Source organism: Dipodomys spectabilis, unplaced genomic scaffold, assembly GCF_019054845.1.
Source record: "Dipodomys spectabilis isolate Male_0828 unplaced genomic scaffold, ASM1905484v1 ptg000054l, whole genome shotgun sequence".
NCBI classification, from domain to species: Eukaryota; Metazoa; Chordata; class Mammalia; order Rodentia; family Heteromyidae; genus Dipodomys; species Dipodomys spectabilis.
In genome coordinates this window covers 287836-308103 of record NW_024870731.1, presented here as the reverse complement: position 1 = coordinate 308103, position 20268 = coordinate 287836, and the positions used below count along the sequence as shown (strand labels likewise).

Here is a 20268-nt window from a genome sequence, read left to right as displayed (position 1 = left end):
ACACACACACACACACACACAGAATCTTGCTTTAACCTCCAGCCTTCTAATTAAGTACCTGGGTGGAGCCTATGAATTATCATTAAACAAGTACCATTGCAGGTTTATAAACTATTAGCCAAGGACCTCAGTGGAGAACTGCTGTACATTGCTAGACCCATTTTTTTTTTTTTTTTTGCTTTAAAAAGTAGACCCAGAAAGGGAGGAGGAACTTCAGAGTTCATGGAACCTCTGGGAGCCACTGAGGAGAAGGCACATTCTCCTAGGCTCACGCACAGTCAGCTTTAGGCCACTAAGAGACAGATGGCTGCCTTCCAGCCTTGGGTTTATTGTCTGTGTTCTAGTTAATAGTTGAAGGGAAGTGTTTAAGTTAGTAGGAACACTGTAATTCAGAGGACTGCTTTGGCTCCTGAGAGGCAGAGTATGAGTAAATACATTTAATATAACAATAGTACAATAAGAATAATTACATATATAAAGTCTGCAGTTCCTGGCCCACTCCTTCAATGGTTTGTATAAGCTCCCTTTCCCAAGACACCCCAGAATGGAGTCACCAGGAACTCCAAGGACAGCTCAAATCTTCTCTGGGAGAGTCGTGGGATAAGAAGAGAAACACAGCAGAGCTGTGTCCTGTGGGGTGCAGTGGCACAGGATGGGGAAGGACTGGAAGAGGGATAATTTCCCCACCTCCACAGGGTAAAGAAGGCTAGCAAGTGTGGTTGCTTTGTTGTTGAAGCAGAAGGCACCAAGCAGGGGAGAGCTAGAGATAGCAGTAGCAGGGGCATGCTGTGGTCCTCTGTCCAGGAAGCAGAGAGAATTCAGAGCTCTCCTAGTCCTCCATTATGTCTCACTGGCTTCCCAGCCTAAAATGTGCTGAGAAGGGGGAGCAACAGCCAAGTTCTGGATCTTCTCTAGAAGCCAAGAGAGAAAAGGAAGATAGGTTGGAAGAGGGAAGAAGCTGACTACTGAGTGAGTAGCTGAGATCAGGAAAGAAGGCATTTGCTGGGTAAGGTAGAAAGGGGACACTGACTCACCTGGGTCACAGAGGCGTGGTGGGGTCACTCAGGGCTCGGGCATGATTCTGAGGGCAGAGAAACTGAAGTGAATTTAGAGGCATATTTCCTATGTCTCCCAAGTACACTTCATCTTGAAGATTGCTTTTTACCTTTGACCCTGATGCCTTTTAGCCAGGGAGAAATGCCGAGCTGTAACTGGAAGCTTAAGACTACAGGTTCTCCTATCCTCCAAAGAGTCAAATTATCAGAAATGCCCACCCAGAGTGACCAAAGAGAGCATCCTATTCCCAGACTAATTGCAGAGACTTACCTGTCGAGATAGCCCTAAGATCCCTCCACTGGGCAGAATGGGAGTGCTGCTCCCAGGATGAGGGGGTTGTAAGCTGGGGCTGTTTCTTGGTCCTGGGGACACATCTCCAGAAGAGTCGAGTGTTTCTGGGGCTAGAGGGGAAACTTGGATGAGAACAGGGTATAAAGCCCCTCCAGATTACCTTAAGCAACCAAGCTGTTTCATCAGGGAAGAAAAGGCTCCATAGCAACAGGAAGCTGTAGTCACCATAGCAATCCAGTTTCAAGAGAACCCCCCCTACCAAGAGGCAGAAGCTTCATTAGAGCAACCAGGGAGGAAGCAACAGGAAACTATAAGGATTGCTGTGGTGAACCAGGAGGATACAACAGGAAGCTGAGGCAGTTTCCATAGAAACCCAAGGAGAGCTAGAGAGAGAGGTACAGAGGAAGTGCTTCTTAGCAAAAAGCTGCTGTAAGCATCACCCTAGCAACCAGATGGAAGGCTCTTTTAGCAATGGGGAAGCTGTACACAGTTGTCATAGCAACTGGGCTACTTGGCTAGATAAAGGACTTGCTTAGCAGTAGACAGCCTGAACATCACCATGATGACCCAGCTGCTGGGGGCCACCCCTTGAGAGGTGCCTCACCCAAGGAAATTTGCTTGACGTCCAGATCCCAGGCCTCCTCCTCGACGCGAGCAGGCAGGGAGCAGGCTCCCGGCGAGAAACCGGGAAGGGAGGGGCCGGCATGCTCAAAGGATGACACGGCCACTGAGGCCCGGGTGCGGGCGGCTGCAGAGAGTGGGGAGTGGGGGAGTGCTGGTGTGGGAAAGTCCTCCTGGCTTCTTATAACAACTGTCAGCACAGAGGGCCCCCCAGTCAGTCCCACAGGTTTTGGAAAGAGGCCCACTCATTACTCTTCCTGACTTTCCACCACACCACCCCATTGACTTGCACCAGTAGTTAAGGTCTGACTTCTGGGGGCTCCCTCACACAGTACCCTGGCCCTCACCTCTTCCAGTGAGCAAGGCACTCAGTGTCCGTTCCCCAAGAGCTTTGATGTCCAGGAAAGGTTTATTACCAATGCCCATGGAGACCATCTGCTGCACTCGGAGCTCTAGAGAATAGAGACCCTGTTAACCATCTCCTGCTGCTGCCCGGGCCTAGCTTCAGCTGTATCACAGTGTTGACTTTTTCTTTTCCAACTCTCATGATTCCTTTCTTCCTCTGTATCTTGACATGTAATATTACGATTATTTTGTGTGTGTGTGCCATTACTGGGGCTTGAACTCAGAGCCTCTCACTCTCACTTGGCTTTTTTTGCTCAAGGCTAGTGCTCTACCACTTGGAGCTACTTCTGGCTTTTTATTGGTTAATTGGAGATAAGAGTCTCAGGGACTTTTTGCCTGGGCTGGCTTTGAACTCCAATCCTAAGCCTCCTGAACAGCTAGGCATGAGCCACTAGTGCCCCATTTTTTTTTTTTTTTTTTCTGGCGCTGATACTAAGGCTTGAACTCAAGGCCTCTTGCTTGGCTTTTTCACTGAGGCTGATGCTTTACTACTTGAGCCACAGCTCCATTTCCAGCTTTTTAGTGGCTAACTAGAGATAAGAGTTTTAAGGACATTCTTACCTAGGCTGGCTGCTAAGCTTCCTGACTAGCTAGGATTACAGGTGTGAGCCACCAGCATCTGGGACATCTCCTAATTCTTCCTGTGTACTACCACAAAATGGATGATGATAGTCATCTTTGATTTCCTCCTCCAATTTGTCTCTTCTCTTCCATATATTGTGTCCTGCCCACATGCCTTTCCTTCTAATACTCACTTCCATTTATCTTGGGCATTAAGAACAAACCTCTCATTTTTACTATCTTTGTAGTTTGGAAAGCATCCTACAAAGCTTTCCTAAGCAATTCCCATATTCCACAAAATCTCCTGTTAGAACCCTGATTCCAAGCACAGCTTCTCTGCCTCTGTCCAATACCCTTGTTATGGGCTGCCTGTCTCCATAGCAGCTGGGCAATAGAACTTGTCCACTTGAGTTTGATCTCTGGTGAGGTTGCCTGCAGAGTGTATGCCTCTCGTGCACGCCGTCGCCGAAACCACAGCTCAAAACACAGTCCACTTTCCCCAATGTTTTCTGTCAGCCCCATGTCAGCAGTCTGAGGAAGAACAGAGGGGAATGGTGAAGGAAGGAGTCCTTGCCCTATGGGCAAGCTCTATGTATAGGCCGGCATCTGGCAGATGTTCCATAATTGCTGAACACCTGTGAGGTACTAAGTGCTCTACATGTAGTCTTCTTAAGAACATGATTTACAGAAAGAGGACATGAGGCTTAGAGATATGAATCAACTTGCCCAAGAGCTGATAGATTATTAGAGAGGAAAGATTCAAACCCATGTCTGGTATTCCAAACATAGGCTCTTTCCCCCTATATTACTTCCTGTTGAGCTGGAACTAGTGTAGAAGGACAGAGTTCAGAAACCTTAAGAGTAACTCCATACTACCTGACCATAGGACCTTAGGTTGCTAAGGTTGGTTAACTGGCTGCTTCCCTAAATCAAGGCCTGCCTTTTTTTTCTTGTTGGCACGAGGCTTTGGATTCAGGGCCTCATGATTGCTAAGCAGGCACTCTACTGCTTAGCCGCATATACAGTCCTTTTTGGCACTGGTTATTTTTGAGATAAGGTCTCACTTCCTTGCTGGGGATCCTTGGGCTGTGATCTTCCTATTTTAGATTTTCTGTTGTAGCTGGATTGGCAGGCCTGTGCCACAGGCTCATATTCTTCTACTGAGATGGACTTTCATAGATTTTCATGGTCTAGAGCTATGATCCTTCCAATCTCAGCCTTCCACATAGCTTGGATGATAGGCATGCATCACTACATTCAGCTATGGGTTGAGAAGGAGTCTTGTGACCTTTGCTGTGGTTGGCTTTGAACATCAGTCTTCTTGATCTCAGCCTCCCAAGAAGCTAGGATTATAGGGAGGGCCATCTGTGCCTGGCTAAAGCTTTTTTGTTGTTGTGTCAAGTTTGGGTATATAGTGTCCTTTTTCCTGTTACCCCAGGACTACCCCTAACTTAAAAGGCATGTGTGTTCTTTTTTTTTTTTTTTTTTGTAGGTAGTGGAGCTTGAACTCTAGGCTTGGGCGCGGTCCTTGGGCTCTACCACTTAAGCCACAGCACCACTTCCAGTTTTCTAGTGGTTTATTGGAGATAAGAGTCTCACGGACTTTCTTGCCCCGGCTGGCTTTGAACCGTGATCCTCAGATCTCAGCCTCCTGAGTAGCTAGGATTACAGGTGTGAGCCACTGGTGCCCAGCTGGCATGTGTGTTCTTAATGAGGAAGGCCCTCTTCCATTTGGCCTTGAAATGCCTCACAATATCTCCTGTATGAACTATAAGGAAATCTCCATGGAGTAAACTAGCTGCAAGGAGCTCTGTCATTCCCTGGCTGATATCAGGTCAAAGCCTATCTAGATGATGCATCTGAAATGGGATTGGAGTTGAATTTCCAGAACATTCTGAGTTCACAAAAGAGCATGAATCCTACCCCCCTATGCACACTCACTCCAAGTAATGTACCTTAAAAGCCTGCTTGTAAACAAAGGTCTCCAACCCGCCATCAGAGCCTTTGAGTTTGCTGAATAGAAGCAGGTGTTCAAAAAGAAAGACATGGCGAAGGCACTTCTTCCGGCCGCAGACAACAGTGAATGGGTCCCGATGCAAGAGCTGCCCCTGCTCCTTCAGATCTACCTGGGGAAAGGAAAAGGAGAGGCTGTGGACCCAGGGGTCCTGATAGGGCTGGGAGTGTGGCTCAGTGGTAGAGTGCTTGCCTAGTATACATGAAGCCCTAGGTTCAATTCCTCAGTACCACATAAACAGAAAAAGCCACAAGTGGTACTGTGGCTCAAGTGGTAGAGTGCTAGCCTTGAGCAAAAGAAGCTTAGGGACAGTGCCTAGTCCCTGAGTTCAAGCCCCAGGACTGGCAAAACAAAACAAAACAAAAAACCAACAGATTTATAGGTCAAGGGATCTGATGTACTGGTCCTCACACAGAATCAGGAAGTCAGGGTCATCCTTAGCCTAGAACCCATCCACTGGTCACCATGCCCAGCACACCTGTCTAGAAGCACAGCTCTGCCTCTGAAGATGGGAGGAACATGGCACAATAGAACTTACAATAGGTATTTGCATACTGAGGACCCAGAAAGAGAACCAACAAAGTGTAGGTCTATCTCAGAGGAAGTAGGTTCAGGAAGCATACTTCTGGAGTCACAAGAACCAGGAAAGACTAGGTAGAAGACAGTAAAGTAAGTGTTGGGTGTTGAGATGCAGGCAGAAGGGAAAGATAAGAATCAGGATCAGAATAGGGTAGCACAAAGCAGATGTAGTAGGATCATGAGATGTTGAACAGGATATGGCTTCTTTATTTGCAGATGAGGAAACTTAGGACCAGTTAAGTTCAATGACTTAGTGAAGACAGCCCATTAGAAATCAGAGCCCAGGGCCCTCAGACCTGGAGTCTGATTCTTAGCACCAGCCCAGGTAGCTTCTGAGGCCACAGGGTTAGGCAGTAGGAGCAGGAGTGAATAGAACCAGGACCTTACCTCACAGCCTCGCACTGCTTCCACAGCTAGCAGATCTCTACCTCGGGCCTCTTGTTCCCGGAGCAACTGAACAGCAGCCCCAAGGGCCTGGCGCTCAGAACTCAGCTCAGGCCCAGCTTCACGCAGGAGCTCCTCCAAGAGCCGTCCATATCGAGCCAGCTGTTCCAGGGGCTGCTGCAGGGCTCGAGGCAAACTAGGACCACTTTCCATGGAGCCCTAAGTGAGGAACAAGAATTAAGGGGAGAGGTAGGAACTCAAGCAATAACCTCATAATCTCTCGCATTTAGCTTCTAAAATCATTTTCACTGTTTGTGAGTCTGTCAGAATCTGGGGCTTGGGAACTATCCCTTAGTTTTTTTGTTCAAGGTGATACTCTACCACTAGAGCCACACCTCTATTTCCAGCTTTTTGGTAATTAACTGGAGATGAGTCCAATGGACTTTTCTATCTGGGCTGGCTTTGGACCTCCATTCTCAGATCTCAGTTTCCTGAGCAGATAGGATTATAGGCATGAGCAATCAGTAGCCAGCCACTTTAGCATTTTTTTTTTTAACATGAAATCCTTGTGAGTGGGACATTCCATGTGAGTGGGACAGAGTAGACACTTACCAAACACAGAAGAGGAATCAAGAATCTTGCCCAAACTTACATAGGGGGACCCAGAAAATAACCCAGCCTAACCTGGCTCTGTCTAGTATTGGGAGATTGTTGAAAAGACATGTTCCAGGGCACATTCAGGAAAGCTTTTACTCTGAGGGATTTCAAGGTGGGGTGAGTTTTATCCTTCCCTCGCTGTTCTCTTTTTCTGCCTCCCTTCTCCTGAGGGCTCAAAAGAAATTTACCTTGGCTGGGGGGCTGAGCACAGCCAGACCATTCTCTAGTTTGTGTCGGTGCTTCACGAACTGGGCATAGAGGCTGAACTGGTCCCCCTGCACAGGTAAAGAAGAAGAATCCTTTGTGAGGCTCCTCCTTTTCCTTCCTCATCCTCACTGCAGCCCAAAGGAGAGGCTGGGTTCCTAGGAAGCACTCAGCCTGCTTGGAGTGAGAGAAAATCTCCCTGTGGAGAGCAAAGTCCAGGAACCACTTTGAGGGGATAGAGCTGTGCCTCTCAAGGGAGAAGTGGGCATTGATACCGAGGGGGGAAAGGTGGAAGGGGCCAGAACACCGGAAGAGAGAGGACTTACATGTCGAAGGAAGCAGGCCCCGATGCGCAGAGGGTGGGCGGCGCAGCCCTGAAGCTCCCGCAGGAAATGTGTGCGGTGGAAGCTTCGAAGTCTCTCCCGGGTACTCAGGGCAGCAGCCCAGGTGCCCCGAAGTTCAGGAGTCAGCTCAGGCCCTGGGGGTGGCACCGGCTCACTCAGAATGGTCACATACTCTTGCTCACAGGTGATCAGTTCAGACACTAGGCGCTGTTGGGCACTGCGGGCAGAACCAGAGCAGCAGCAGAAGTGTTACCTGGGCACTGAATTGCTGAGCTGTTACCCTGCTACCCACTGGTAGGTAGTTGGGTTTGCCTTTTGGGGACCAATAGGGCTGGGTTCTCACCTGATGCTTCGTTTGCGTTCCATCCGAGGGGTGCCTACTCCCCAGGGACCATCTGGCCCCCCAGCCCGGCCCAGCAGTACATGTTCCCGAGGTGAGCATGTTCTGTCTACCACCTCAGTACTGGTGACCTCAAGGCCTCGGATTAGCACGGCTCTTGGGGGCCTGCTGTCAGCTTCTGGAGCCAGCTCAAGGACCTCATCCTCATAGTCTTCCCCACAGCGGGCCAAGGAGCAATGTGATGGGGCTGCCCGTGGCCCAGGGCTGCTGGTCAGTAGCAGAGAGCTGAGGCTGGGTGAGGGGCTGTGGGAGCCCTGCTGGGCCCCTGCGCTGCTGGCACTGTCTGCCCGTCGTCGCCGGTGGCCCCGAGGACTGGCCTCTTCTCCCAGCTGTTGTTGAATCCTCTTTTCCAGCTCTTGGCAGCGGGCTCGGCAGTGGCCCCATTCTCGAAGGGCTGCTGGGCTGCCCAGGTCCAAAGCCAGAGCCCGCATCTCCTGGAAGGTGCCAGCACTGGGCTCTGGGGCCCGACGCAGGGCAAGGGCTGCCAGCACAGACTCACGACTGGGCCCAGCTCCTGCTAGTTTAGCGAAGCCCTCATCCACCCACTCGTGTGCCTACAAAGCCAAAGGGGTTGGAGATAAGAGAGAGGCTGAGAGCCTGTGCCATTCCCAAATGCCCACCACAATAGATCTTACTTTGCTGATGGCTCTCCAATGCCTGTCACATTTCTGTTTTCTTACTGTCCCAGCATCACTGCCTAACCATGTCCCTTGGAGGCACGCTATGTTACCATGGCATGGAGCCTGAGGAGCCTGGAACAGTTAGTACTTATACAGAGGGTATAAGCTGCAGGATTGGTACTACTTTCATATAGGAAGATGGCACATTGGCTTTAATAGTCATTCAGCAAATTGATGGCTGAGCAAAGAATCAAAGCTGAGAAGATCCATTCCTAAGTCTCTCTTCTCTCTCTCTCCCTCTCTCTCTCATTACTGGGAATTGAGCCCAAAGTCTCACATATGCTAGACAAGCAGTCTACCACTTATGCCACACCTCTAGTCTTTGGCTTTTTATATTCATTCATTTATTTATTTACTTATTCACTTATTTGTTCATTGAGCTGGTACCAAGTCTTGAACCCAGAGCCTTGGTCTCGCTAGTTTACAACTAGCACTCTATCACTTCAGCCTTACCTCTCTACGCTGGCATTTTGCTGATTAATGGAAGATGGAGTCTCAAAGACTTTTTCTACTCAGGCTGACTTTGAATCTCAATCCTCTAGGTCTCAGCCTCCTGAGTAGCTAGGATTACAGGCATGAGTCACTTGTGCTTAGCTTTTTATTTTATGTTTAAGATATAATATTGTATTAAGACAGTGTCTTAAAACCTTTTTGCAGGGCTGGGAAAGTGGTTTGGTGGTAGAGTGCTTGCCTTGCATGCATGAGGCCCTGGGTTCTATTCCTCAGTACCACATAAGCAGAAAAAGCCGGAAGTGGGGCTGACGCTCAAGTGGTAGAGTGCTAGCCTTCAGCTGAAGAGCTGAAGGACAGCGCCAGGCCCAGAGTTCAGGCCCCACAACTGACCAAAACAAAAACAAAAAACAAAACCTTTTTGCTTAGGTTGATCTTCAATTCAGGATCCTGCTGCCTCTGCCTCTTGAGTAGGCACAATTAAACATGAGCCACCACACCTAGCCCTTGCTCTTAACCACTACTAGATCAGCATCTCCAGGCTGAAGAGAGATGATAGTGAGCACAGGAAGGTGCTCTGTACACACACACCTGCTGGAAGAAGCGCTGAAGCCTCAGGGCCCGATGGAGGCCACTTTCCACCTGCTCCAAGCGCTGTTCAAAGACATCCAGAACCTTCTGAGAAGTAGTGTCCTCCTCCAGATCCAAGGCTTCCCGGGCCTGAGCCAGGCGTTCCTGGAAAAGGAAGGCATGCTCAGGTCTAGTCCTCTCTCTTTCTACTGACTTCCCCACAAATTCTTCTTCCCACTCACCTGAACCTCAGTGTTGAAAGCCCGGAATCGAAGCTCTGTCTCTTGTAAGGCAGACAGGGAGTCACCAGGCACAGAAAAGTTAGCCAGCTGCTCCTTGCCTGGGCCTGTGAGCCATTGCAGCACCTGAGGCAAATGGGGTGGGATAGCAGGGACCAGGAGGGAAAAGAAAGCCATGAAGCAGAAAGGCTGAGCACCAGCTCTAGTTCCATGATCTTGACCTATAAACTGGGGTGAGCTATTTTGTTTCATCAGTAACAGGAAATTGATAACAATGAGTGGTAGCAGTTTCCACAGGACCCTGTGAGACACCAGGTAAGAAGTCTTTAGTAGTACAAGGGATGTTGCTTAAGTGGTAAAGAACATGCCTAGCAAGCACAAGGCGCTTAGTTCAAACCCTACTATTGAAAAAAACAAACAAACATCCAAACTCTTTAGTAAAGAGCCTCATGAAGCACTCAGGGTAGGTGAACAGATAAAACTGGTATGAACCAAAGGCAGGAAGGAAGATCCTCTGGACAACTAGAGCCAGGAGAAATTTTACACTCACTCTGCTCTGGTGATGTGGGCAGCGTCCTAGGCCCCAGGGCTGCAGAGTGGTCCATGGCCCAGATAGTGGTTCTGTGTGTGAATGTGTATCAAGATCTGGCTGCTTGTTATGCTGCCATTAGAAACCCTCATGCTTGCTTTGAGATGTTTGAACAAAAAGAGATGATAAGTTTTTCCTCAGAAGAAAGGGAGGAAGCTATGGTAGGATAGCCTGAAGATGAAGCCTGACAATGTCCCTGAACAGCTAGTGCCAACAATAACTACATTTAGAGTTCTTTGCCAAATTCATCTCATCCTCCTAACTCTCTTGTACATCAAGTGTTACCATGCTCATTCTGTAGACTTGAAAACTCAGAAAGCTTCCTAAGTTGTTAATGTGTTACACATATGGTAGCTAGAACTCAGGCTCATCACTTCCACCTCCAAACCCTGTTTTCAAACAGGATTTATAAAAATAAAGGAAAGCTAATAAACAAACAGTAGGAGATGACTTCTTGGATGTTGGAATAGAGGAAGCAAGTGTGCCACAATCCTAGAAACAACTGACTCTGAGATGACCCTTTCCCTGATGCCCACATAGGCATCTGTGAGGAACACACCATGCCATGCTTAGGAATAAGGAGGAGGGCTGGAAAGGTGGCTCAGTGGTAGAACGCTTGTCTTGCATGCCTGAGGCCCTAGGTTCAATTCCTCAGCACCACATAAGCAAAAAGAAAAAAGCCGGAAGTGGCGCTGTGGCTCAAGTGGTAGAGCACTAGCCTTGAGCTGAAGAACTGAGGGACAGCGCCCAGCCCCAGAGTTCAGGCCCCACGATTGGACCCAAAAAAAAAAAAAAAGGAATAAGGAGGAATAACGAAATTTCAAAAGCTCACTCCACCCCACATAGCACGGTAAAGAACAAATCTCTGTGGGGTTCTTAATCCCAGGAAAGAACAATTAAGGTTAAGAGAAGCCAGTCTTGTTCACAGATCTTGCCATAAGAAGTCCAGTGCTTGCTTTTCGACCTTGCAATGCCTTCCTGCCAAGGTGGAGGGAGACAAGGCCTTTCCAGCCTCTACTGGGGATTCTACTGCATAAGGAGTTGGGGCAGCAGATATAGCTGGCAACTGATTACAGACTCACACCTGAAATCCAAGCTATGCAGGAGGCTAAGAGCTGAGGATGGTGGTTTGAAGCCAACCAGGAAGGCAAGTCTGAGAGACTCTTACCTCCAGTTAACCAGCAAAAAGCCAGAAATGGAGTTGTGGCTCAAATAGTAGAGCACAAACCTGAGGAACAGTGTCCATGCCCTGAGTTCAAGTCCCAGAACCAGCACACAAAAAAGTATCAATAGGTATTTGTTATTTTTATGTGAAGGAGGTAAACCCTTCAGCCAACTTTTTCTAGGATCCCTTGGACAATGAGCATCTCTCAGGATCCCAGATCACACACAAACAGTGGGGACAGCTAGCCTTTTTTTTTTTTTTTTGTTGGTGTTGAGCTGCTCCAGCCCTCTTGCTGAGTTTCACACTTACTATGACCAAGCTCTAGGAAAGATGAGGAGAGATGGGCATTCACTTCGACAGGTTCTATTAACCCCATCAATATGAAGTATCTGTAGAGAAGGGAGTACCAGAGGCTCCTAAGCTCCAGTAACGAGGACTATGAGTTCTTACCTGTTGGAGTCGGTACCGGCGCTGCTGTTGCTCTTGTTGCTGAACATGAAGGTTGGAGAGGCGCACAAGCTGGTGGATGGCTTCATCCACCTCCTGGTATAGTGTGGCTGGACCTGGGCCCTCCAGCCTGGAGAAGGAGAGACTAGAATGAGCCCTTGCCCTTGTCAAGCCCCTGGATTCTTACCTATTTATTTATTGGTTTATTTCTGTGCCAGTATTAGGCTTGAATTTAGGGAAAGGGTATTCTCCCTTTTTTTTTACTCAAGGCTGGCACTCTACTACTTGAGCCACACCTTTTTGCTAATTGGAGTTAAAAGTCTGGATTTTTCTGCTCAGACTAGCTTTGAACAAGGATCCTCAGATCTCAGCTTCCAGAGTGGCCAGGATCAGAGCCTAAAAATCCTTATAATGGCAACTAGTGCACAGGAATATTGCAAAAGTTGTTAAGTGCAAAAGTACACTTTGCCCAGACATATGTACAGTAAAAACAATCTGACAGCTTCAATTTACCAGTGGCCATTCCACCTTGGGTTTGTGATCTCACCCTCCTGTATATACTTCTGCACACCCAGCTCTCATACTTGCTGCTGTGGGTGGAACGAAGTCTCATCAGGATGGCTCCTCCGTCCCTCTGTAAAGCTGTCAGCCGAGAATCTGCTAGTATCTTCTGCAGGGGTTTAGGCATTCCCACTACCTGCTGGGGACAGGGAATGATAGATGAGGCTCCACTAGAGACAGCCTACACCAATCTAATCCATAACCCCCCATTGTCCCATCTCTTCATACCTCTCCCTCTGGCTCCGCCGTTCCCTTCAGCTCCTCAATTGCCTGTCGTACAGAGCCCAGCACACCCCGACACAGGGTACATAGCCTCGCCACTTCCTGAAACCCATAGGTAGGGATGGAGTTGAATATGAGGATTCAGGACAAGGAACTTATTGTGAGTGTTGAGCAGTCCTGGAGACTCATGGTGGGTGCAGTACCTGACTTTGTTGCTTACTAATTATCTGACTCTTGGGCAGGTCCACAAACTCTAAACTTCATTTTCTCCAGCTATAAAGTTGAATTAAGAGGGGATTTTATGAGTTTTAAAGAGATGGTATCAGCCTAGCACCTGGATGGGCCAGGCACATTGTACAGCTTAGTAAATGTGAGCTTCCTTTTCCTTTGTCTGTATTGGGTCTCTGCCCTTCCAAATCTCCTTTTCTGCCTCTTTCAGACCCATTTTCCTTCTGTCATGCAACTTATAGATTGAGCTATATAGACTTCTGCTCATGCTCAGCTCAGATCATATTTATTTCTCTCTTCCTGAATACTCACAGAACTTAAACTCATAAAAGATAAGAGCAGGAAGGACCTTTAGAGATCACCAGGACTGATGGACTTTGTGGATGAGGATGCTGAGGCTGGGATATGGGAATAGGGAGCAAGTACAGAAATGGGTACCATCTTCAAACATGAGAAAAAGGTAACTTGTTCAAGGCTACATGGAACAAAAACTAACCTTTCAACTCCTAGCATTTTCCAGAAACCCAATGATAATATATTGTATTCTTCTCTAGTTAGTTGTTTTGTGATTTCATCTTTCATCAAAAAAATTACACGTTACCATATAAAGAAGTTCACACGCTCCTCTTATCTCAGCAACAACTCTAATGGTTTGTGAGTAATAAGTGCTTTCTGAACTGAGAGGAATGGAAAGTACTTTCCTTTTCTTTTTTCCGGTCCTGGGGCTGGAACTCAGGGCCTGGGCACTGTCTCTAAACCTCTCTGTGCTCAAAGCTAACACTCTACCACTTGGAGCCACAGCACCACTTCGAGCTTTTTCTACTTATGTGATACTGAGGAATCAAATCCAGGGCTTCATGCATGCTAGGCAAGCACTCTACTACTAAGCCACATTCCCAGTCCCCTCTTTTTTCTTTTTCTTTTTGGTTCTGACACTGAGGCTTTAACTCAGGGTCGAAGTGCTATCCCTTAGCTTTTTCACTCAAGGCTGGTACCCTACCACTTGAGCCACAGGTCTACTTCCAACTTTTTTGCTGGTTAATTGGAGATGAGTCTCATTGGAGATAAAATCTAACTGGGCTGGCTCTGAACCTCAAACCACAGATCTCGGCCTCTAGAGTAGGATTACAGGTGTGAGCCATTGAGTACTGCAAAGTACTTCTTTTCAACCTATGGTTGTATCTTGGGTCTGCAACCTAACGTAGAATATTCTCATTCTAGCTGGGCCATTCCTAGCTTCCAGGGTCATCAGTGATAGAAGGGAAACTTACCTGATGTACCTCTACCCAGTAGCTTGGAGAGAGGTCCCTGTGACCTCCTAGGTCCCACTGCAGTTCCTCTGGCTTGGCCACTCTTTTCAGTTCATTCTCTGACAGCAACTCAGCACCCTGTAGATAAGTGAAGGCAAGGAATTCTACTTGGGCCCTCAGTGAGCCATAGACCAACCTGGCCCTCCCACCAGCCCCTTCTCTCTCCACTACTGATGGAAAACTAGGTGAGAGTGAGTGGCTCAAACCTGAAATCCATAGAGTTCAGTCTGAAGAGCATCTTGGGTAAGAATTAGTAGCCGCTGAATAAGGGGAGGGTCTCCTGAGTTCTGAAAAGAGAGAGGAAAGCCCTAAATTGTAGGCACTTAGATGACCTAGAAAGGCCGCTAAGGAAGTTAAGATCTAGAGGAAGTGCCTTTCTCAAAGGGTTGGTTACCTGAAGTTGATTCAGGATGGGAATAAGTGCAGAAGGCAGTGAGGGTGCCTTGCGAAGGTCTAGCAGAACCGACAGCCCCAATACCTGCAGATCAGGCCTGTGGGGCAAAGCAGAGGCGTTGGCTCGGATTTAGTGTTAACTGTCTTTAGGAAAAGTTAAATTGTTAAATTGTGCTTGCCCAGTACATTTGGGAAGCAATGGGGAAAGGACCAAACCCTGATGTGTGTCTAACAGATGGTAATTGACCTAGCAATCAGGAATCTACATTCACCTGGCAGCTGGGTCAAGGAATGAAAGTCTAGAAAGACTTGTGTTCTGGAATAGTTTGGACTGAATGTCATCCTGTAGCATGGTGCCTAATAGGTAACTTGGAGCTCAATAAATATTTGTCGAATGAATGAACCAATCCCCTGATAATTCAGGTAGTGTCTTAGATATTGAAAGTCAGCAATGCTAATTTGGGGGATTAATAAAGGTATCCTAGAAGTTAGTAAGTTAGAGGTCAACAGTTTGAAAATCTGAGAGGTTCAAGTAAGTGTCCCAGAGGTCAGGTCTTCAGGATTCAGAAAGTTAATTTCTAGGGGACTGAGATGTACATGGTTACCTGAGCAGTGAGTGCAGATAATGAAGAACAGTGCTCAGAGAGTCTGGAGAGGTTGGGGGCTCCTCAGGAGGGCACGGAGGGGTAATGGTCAGTAGAGCTCGTCCATTGTGGTCTATCCCACCTAAGACACAAAATGGCCAAGGCTAGGAGCAGTCTTTGGCTGCCTCCCTCCTTCCTTCTCTCCATTCCTCTCTCCGAAGCCCACCTTGACTGTTTATCTCACTCCCAGTGCCTTTCCCTTTGTCCACTGACCAGTCAGGATGAAGAATCCAGATGCCATCAAGTCCCAAGCTATATCGGGGTCATCAGAGATGGGGGCTGAAGGGGCCTCTTCTGTAGTGTTCTCTCCTTTTACTTCCTGCACAGTCTCCAGGGGTTGTGTTGGGGGTTCAGACAGGAACCCCTCTGGACCTGTGGATCCTGTACAGACACAGGCAGAGCTACAATTCTACTTCTCTACCCATCCCTAGGCCCAGTCTTGTTCCCTGGGCCTCAGTTTCATCTCACCTGCCATATGTACCGGGCTCATGTCCTCTTGCTTTGTCTCTCTGGCACCCTCTTCTGTGGGCCCACAGTCTTCTGGGGGCCTATTCTCTCTTTCATCTGCTGGTGTGAGTTCTTCTATTGGTTCAGATTCCAACTTCCTCAAGCCTTCGTTCTCCTTAACCAGGCCACATTCTGGAAGCTTGTGTTCATTTGGTGAGGGCATATTGATACAGGTTTCCTGGTATCTGGTCTCCTCCTTTTCTCCAGGGCTGTGAGGGGCACTGTCCCCTCCTCGGCTAAGAGCCCCTCTGCCTGCAGCTCGCTTTTTTCTCCTGTTTCCCTTGCCTGTTCTTCGAGGGGTACCAGGTGGTACTTCAGTCCCCGGGCCTGCTCCTCCAGCCTCCCCTGGCTGAAGGGGACAAGATTCCGATGTTTCTTCCAGGTTCTCTGCTGGGGGCTCAGACCCCTCCAGGACAGTCTCAGAGCCTGGGGGAGACCCAGGGGAGGTTCTAGTACTGCTCCCCTCACCAGGTGGTCGTGCCCCATCCTGGTCCCGAGGCACGAGGCCCTTCTGGTGCATCCATGCCCTATGTCTCCGGTGGCGGCCCTTTCCCCCAGCACTCTTGCGAGTGGGTACTGTGCGGGTCCTGGAGAGACCTGAAGAGCCCTCAGCATCCATAGGGTTCCCCCTTGCAGGCAGCGTCACCTCCAACAGCTCCACATACTCACCCTCTGGGCCTTCTGCAGGAGCATTATGCCCATCCCCAGGACTCCGGGTGCCCAGCACCTCCTCAGGGAGTGGAGGGCTGGGAAGCCCTGGGGGTCCAGATGGCAGTTCTGGGGGCAGTGTGCTTGGCTGATGCCCAACCATGAGGCCCTCTTTGTGCACAAACTGTGGACAGATGAGCTCAGCCCAGGGCAGCCGCTGAATTCCAGAAGGTGCAGAGAGCAGACAGGTGCTGAGACGACCTGTTGGCCGGTCCTTGTTGATGCCTTGTAGCCACTCAGGTGTGAACAAGTAGGCGCAGGCCTCATTGGGCACAGGCAACTCTTGTACCCTCCCACCCCCTGGGGCCAGGCATTTGAGTGCCAGGCGAGGTGCTTGGGCTGCTGAAGGTACCACCTGCAGGTAGAAATCTCCTGGGCGCAGCAGCTGCCAAGGCAAGGCTGCTAGCTGTACCACCACCTGCTCATGCAGGCAGAGGGGCCAGCCCTCATGGAAGAAGAGGAATCCACTGTACTGGGCCTGGGGAGAGAAGTGGGGGCTGCACTCAGACCTCTGCTGAAGAAACTATCAGGGGAGGCAGTGAGAATAGGGCCACTCTGGGAAGGCCTCTCTAGAGGGGTGGGGAGGGAGAATTAGGGTTGATGTGGGGATTGGAACTTGTCCTCTGGGGTAGGATGCTTCTCTAGGGAGCCAGTTCTGTATGTGGGACTGATGAGACCATCACTACAGAGGCATGGTCAGATGCCATTGGCTTAGAGGAATCAAAACTCTTAGTCTTTATATCTACAGAGTGAAGGATCTCTGCTGAGTCATATCTGAGGGAATTAGCATCTTCATGAATTCCTAATGAGGTAGAAATGTCTAGAATTGGTTCTGGAAGGTCAGGATCTTTTTTTTCTTTTTCTTTTTGGTGTCAATGTTGGTTAGGGGTCAATGCTTGGAAAAGATGAATGGACATGTCTATGTGTTAGTATCTAGGTAATCAGTATTTGTGAGGCCCAAAGTCTGGGATCACTTTAAGTGACCCTTTGGGATCAGTAGAGTCCTGTCAAATCTAGAGTGGGTCAATGATCTTAGGAGAAGCAAAATATAGATGCAAAATATAGCCACTCACACAGGCTTCCTGCTGGACCTTGGCAAGCAGGTGCTTAGCTGGAACCAGGAAGTCCAGTGTGTATCTCAGCGCATCCTCCCGGTAAGTCCTCTCCACCACCTGGAACACCTGACCCAGCAAGGTGGGGGCTGTGGCTTCAAAAGGTGGGTACAAGGCAGCAAGTGTGCTCTGCACACAGTCCTCAACTGGCTCAGGCTCCTGGGAGAGACAAGAGCAGGCTACAGATCCCTGAAGACCACCCAAGCTTATCTCCTTGGGGGCTGCACTGGTCTGAAGTTAGCTGTTTCCCGTGGGGCCCTCATCATGCGTGCCCTGGTGGGCACTCAGGAAATGCTGGTGGGATGAGCCAGGATGGGGGGAGGGCTGGGCCATCACAGTCTACAGACCTACCAGGACTTCATGCTTATTAAAATCTGAGGCCTTGGTTTTGGAGATTCTGGGAGAAGTTCTTGGGAATGTCTCAGATTAATGTTCATGACTCCTAGTGACGGCATAGGGTCTCCTCAGGAGACAAAAGACAGTCTCTGGGATCATCAGGGATTGAGTTGATAGAGGTTTCACAGATCCATTCTGTAAATTGTTTCTCCTAGGGTACCCATCCAGACCTCTACACCCACTAACATGGATGGGAAGAAGGAGGATAGAGAGACTGGCATTCTTTATAGCACTCTTCTCTTCCAGAATGGCTCCCAAGCAATCACTCATTCCCAGAGTCTGTGGGATTGAGTTACAAAGAACTGGGTGGGGGCATTTAAAAGAGGAAAAAGGCACAAAAGGAACATTCGGGGAAGGGAGGAGGAGGCCTTAATGGTATGCATTCCAGCTGAAATCTTTTTCTAATTCCAGTGGGACCTCTCTCTGCCAACTTAGACCTGGAGCCACCAGATCAGCTCAAAAGACTCACCCAGACTGGCCTCCTCCAAGTGAATTAATGTGACATCTTTCACCATCTCACACTCAAAACAAAATCCCCTTGAGCTATTTCTTTGCAAGTTTCATTCCCTTTTAAGATGGACTTTGAAATTCATTTTATTAGATTTTTTGGTCATAAATGGGAAAAGGGGTACTCAATGCAAGTATTTACCTAGCTCTCTACCCACCCCCATCACTGCCCACATGCCTTGCTTTGGCCTCTAGACAAAACTGCATATTTTACCCTAAGTCCTTCCAGTCAGAGTAGCCAGCATGTCCCAGCAGTCTAAGAAGCTAGGGCAACCACTCCTGAGTCAGACATTCTGTGCGTAAGCGCCCAGACCAGGCCCCAAGGTGTGTGGGCGAGCAGACAGACCCTTAGTGTTCCTAGGACCCCGCCGGCTCTGTGCGCGTGGGTGGGGGGATGGGGTGGTTAGGAGATGGGCAGGGATGAGGCTAAGTGGGCCTCAGCTCCAAGGCGAGGGGCGGGGGGCGGATTTAGGGCCTAAGCAGTGAGGCAGCTGCAACCCATTAGGGGCGGTGAGCTCATGGCTGGGCCAGAGTCATAGCCACAGGAAACAGCAGCGGCAGAAGAGGAGGAGGGGGCTGGAGCGGGCGACGGCAGGCTAGGAGCTCGGAGGCCAAGCCTCCAGTCGGCCAGGGCCAAAGGGGAGACCAGAGAGACTGAGTCAGCTTTCCTTGGCCCAGTTCCTCTTTCTTCCAGCTACAACCTCCCCTCGCAGCGGAGCAGACCCCGTTCGTGTTCCTGCCCCTCCTCCACTCCCTGCAGTGAGCGCCCCTGGCAGGGCCTCCCCCCTCCTTCGTTATGCAGTGAGCCCCCCCCCCCCCGCTGCACCCCAGTGCAGTGGGCGCTCTCCCTGGCAGTGCCCACTCTTGCAATGTTTCTTCAGGAGTACTTCTGGACTGAAAAGTTCGCTCCTGCTGATGCAGGGGCTTCCAGTGCCCCACGCTGCCGCTCCAAGGGCCTTGGCCTCTTTCGGGGAGCTCCCGTCTGTCCGAGCTCCTTCCCTTCTGCAGCAGGAGGCAGCGCTTCCATTCCCTGCAGCGCTGGGCTGGGGGCGGGGGGGGGGGGCTGGGGAACCCCGCATCTCTGCTCTGGGGGGGGGCTGGGGAACCCCGCATCTCTGCTCTGGGGGGGGGCTGGGGAATCCCGCATCTCTGCTCTGGGGGGGGGCTGGGGAACCCCGCATCTCTGCTCTGCTCTGGCAGCGTCACGCCCCCTACCCTTGCCACGGCCCCGTTTTCTCGGCGGGAATTCCCCTCTTTGGCCGTGCCCCTGGCCCCGGCCCAGCCACAGCTGTGTCTGGTCCCCCAGGGCCGGATGGGTGGGCCAGCTTCACTGGGCTGGGGACAGATGGAAAATGGTGGCTATAGCAGGTCAGTTCTCATGACCCGAGGCAGTGCCATTGCAGGAGAGCCGCAAGAACAATCCATGGGGGTCTACCGAGGATAGAGGGCTGGGACCCGGAGGGGGGAGGGAGAGGAGAGCCGGCACCGAACGCGCTGCCCGGGACAGGCGGGGCGGGGGAGGGGGCGGGCTGGGAGAGACCAGCGGGAGGCGGGGGAGGGCCGGGGAGGAACGCGGGCGAGGCGAGGCCGTGCCCGGGGCGGACAGCTCGACCGCGGGCCGGCGGGCGGGCCCACGGGAAGCGGGCACCGAGCGGACGAGTCCCAGGAGCGCCGAGCAGGCGAGGCAGGCGCAGGAGGCACGGGGCTGGGGGCTACGGGCTTCCCGCCGGCCGGGGGACACCGGGGGGTGCGACGCGAGACTCACCATGGCTCGGCGCCGGCCGCGGCAGACGCTGGCTCGGGCGGGCGGGCGGGGCCGGGCGCGCCGCCGCCTCCCTCCCGCCGCGCGGGCCCGCGGGTCTGGCGGGGGGACAGCTCCGGCCTCGGCGGCGGCTCGGCCCGCTCCAGCGCCCCGGCCGCAGGGCCCCGCCAGGGAGGGCCGAGACGGCCGCCCCTCGCCGCCCCGCCCCTCGCCGCCCGCCTCGCCTCCGCGCGGGACCCCTTGCCGAGACTGCTCCCCCCGA

The 20268-nt window shown here is 50.7% G+C and overlaps 1 protein-coding gene across 5 annotated transcripts; it reads right to left on the bottom strand.

Moving 5' to 3' along the window:
* Positions 1–329: 329 nt before the first annotated feature.
* Arhgef40 (Rho guanine nucleotide exchange factor 40) lies at positions 330–20059 on the bottom strand. Of its 5 annotated transcripts, none has more exons than XM_042679856.1 (24): positions 20010–20059; positions 17303–17500; positions 15483–16707; positions 15228–15395; positions 14976–15096; positions 14372–14468; positions 14184–14264; positions 13939–14055; positions 12446–12541; positions 12241–12356; positions 11660–11786; positions 9459–9581; positions 9238–9381; positions 7460–8070; positions 7099–7333; positions 6757–6843; positions 5915–6130; positions 4890–5060; positions 3288–3465; positions 2316–2420; positions 1952–2158; positions 1327–1457; positions 1035–1081; positions 330–911 (listed from the first exon to the last, which is right to left on the bottom strand). In XM_042679856.1, exons 1-23 carry the CDS (start codon positions 20010–20012, stop codon positions 1040–1042), a joined length of 4599 nt encoding a protein of 1532 aa, XP_042535790.1. In that variant the 5' UTR covers positions 20013–20059; the 3' UTR covers positions 330–911; positions 1035–1039. The 5 variants fall into 5 exon arrangements, with proteins under 5 accessions (XP_042535790.1, XP_042535791.1, XP_042535792.1 ...); XM_042679857.1 differs by having other exon boundaries at positions 330–630; XM_042679858.1 differs by having other exon boundaries at positions 330–584.
* Between the last annotated feature and the right edge of the window lie 209 nt (positions 20060–20268).

What these genes read in the sequence shown, in the direction of transcription:
- Arhgef40 (XM_042679856.1), bottom strand. An exon ending in ACTGGGTAGAGGTACATCAG is followed by an intron (nt 12,542 to 13,938) that starts GTAAGTTTCCCT and finishes TATGGGTTTCAG; the next exon opens with GAAGTGGCGAGGCTATGTAC. An exon ending in TGCCTTGCTCACTGGAAGAG is followed by an intron (nt 2,159 to 2,315) that starts GTGAGGGCCAGG and finishes CTGTGCTGACAG; the next exon opens with TTGTTATAAGAAGCCAGGAG.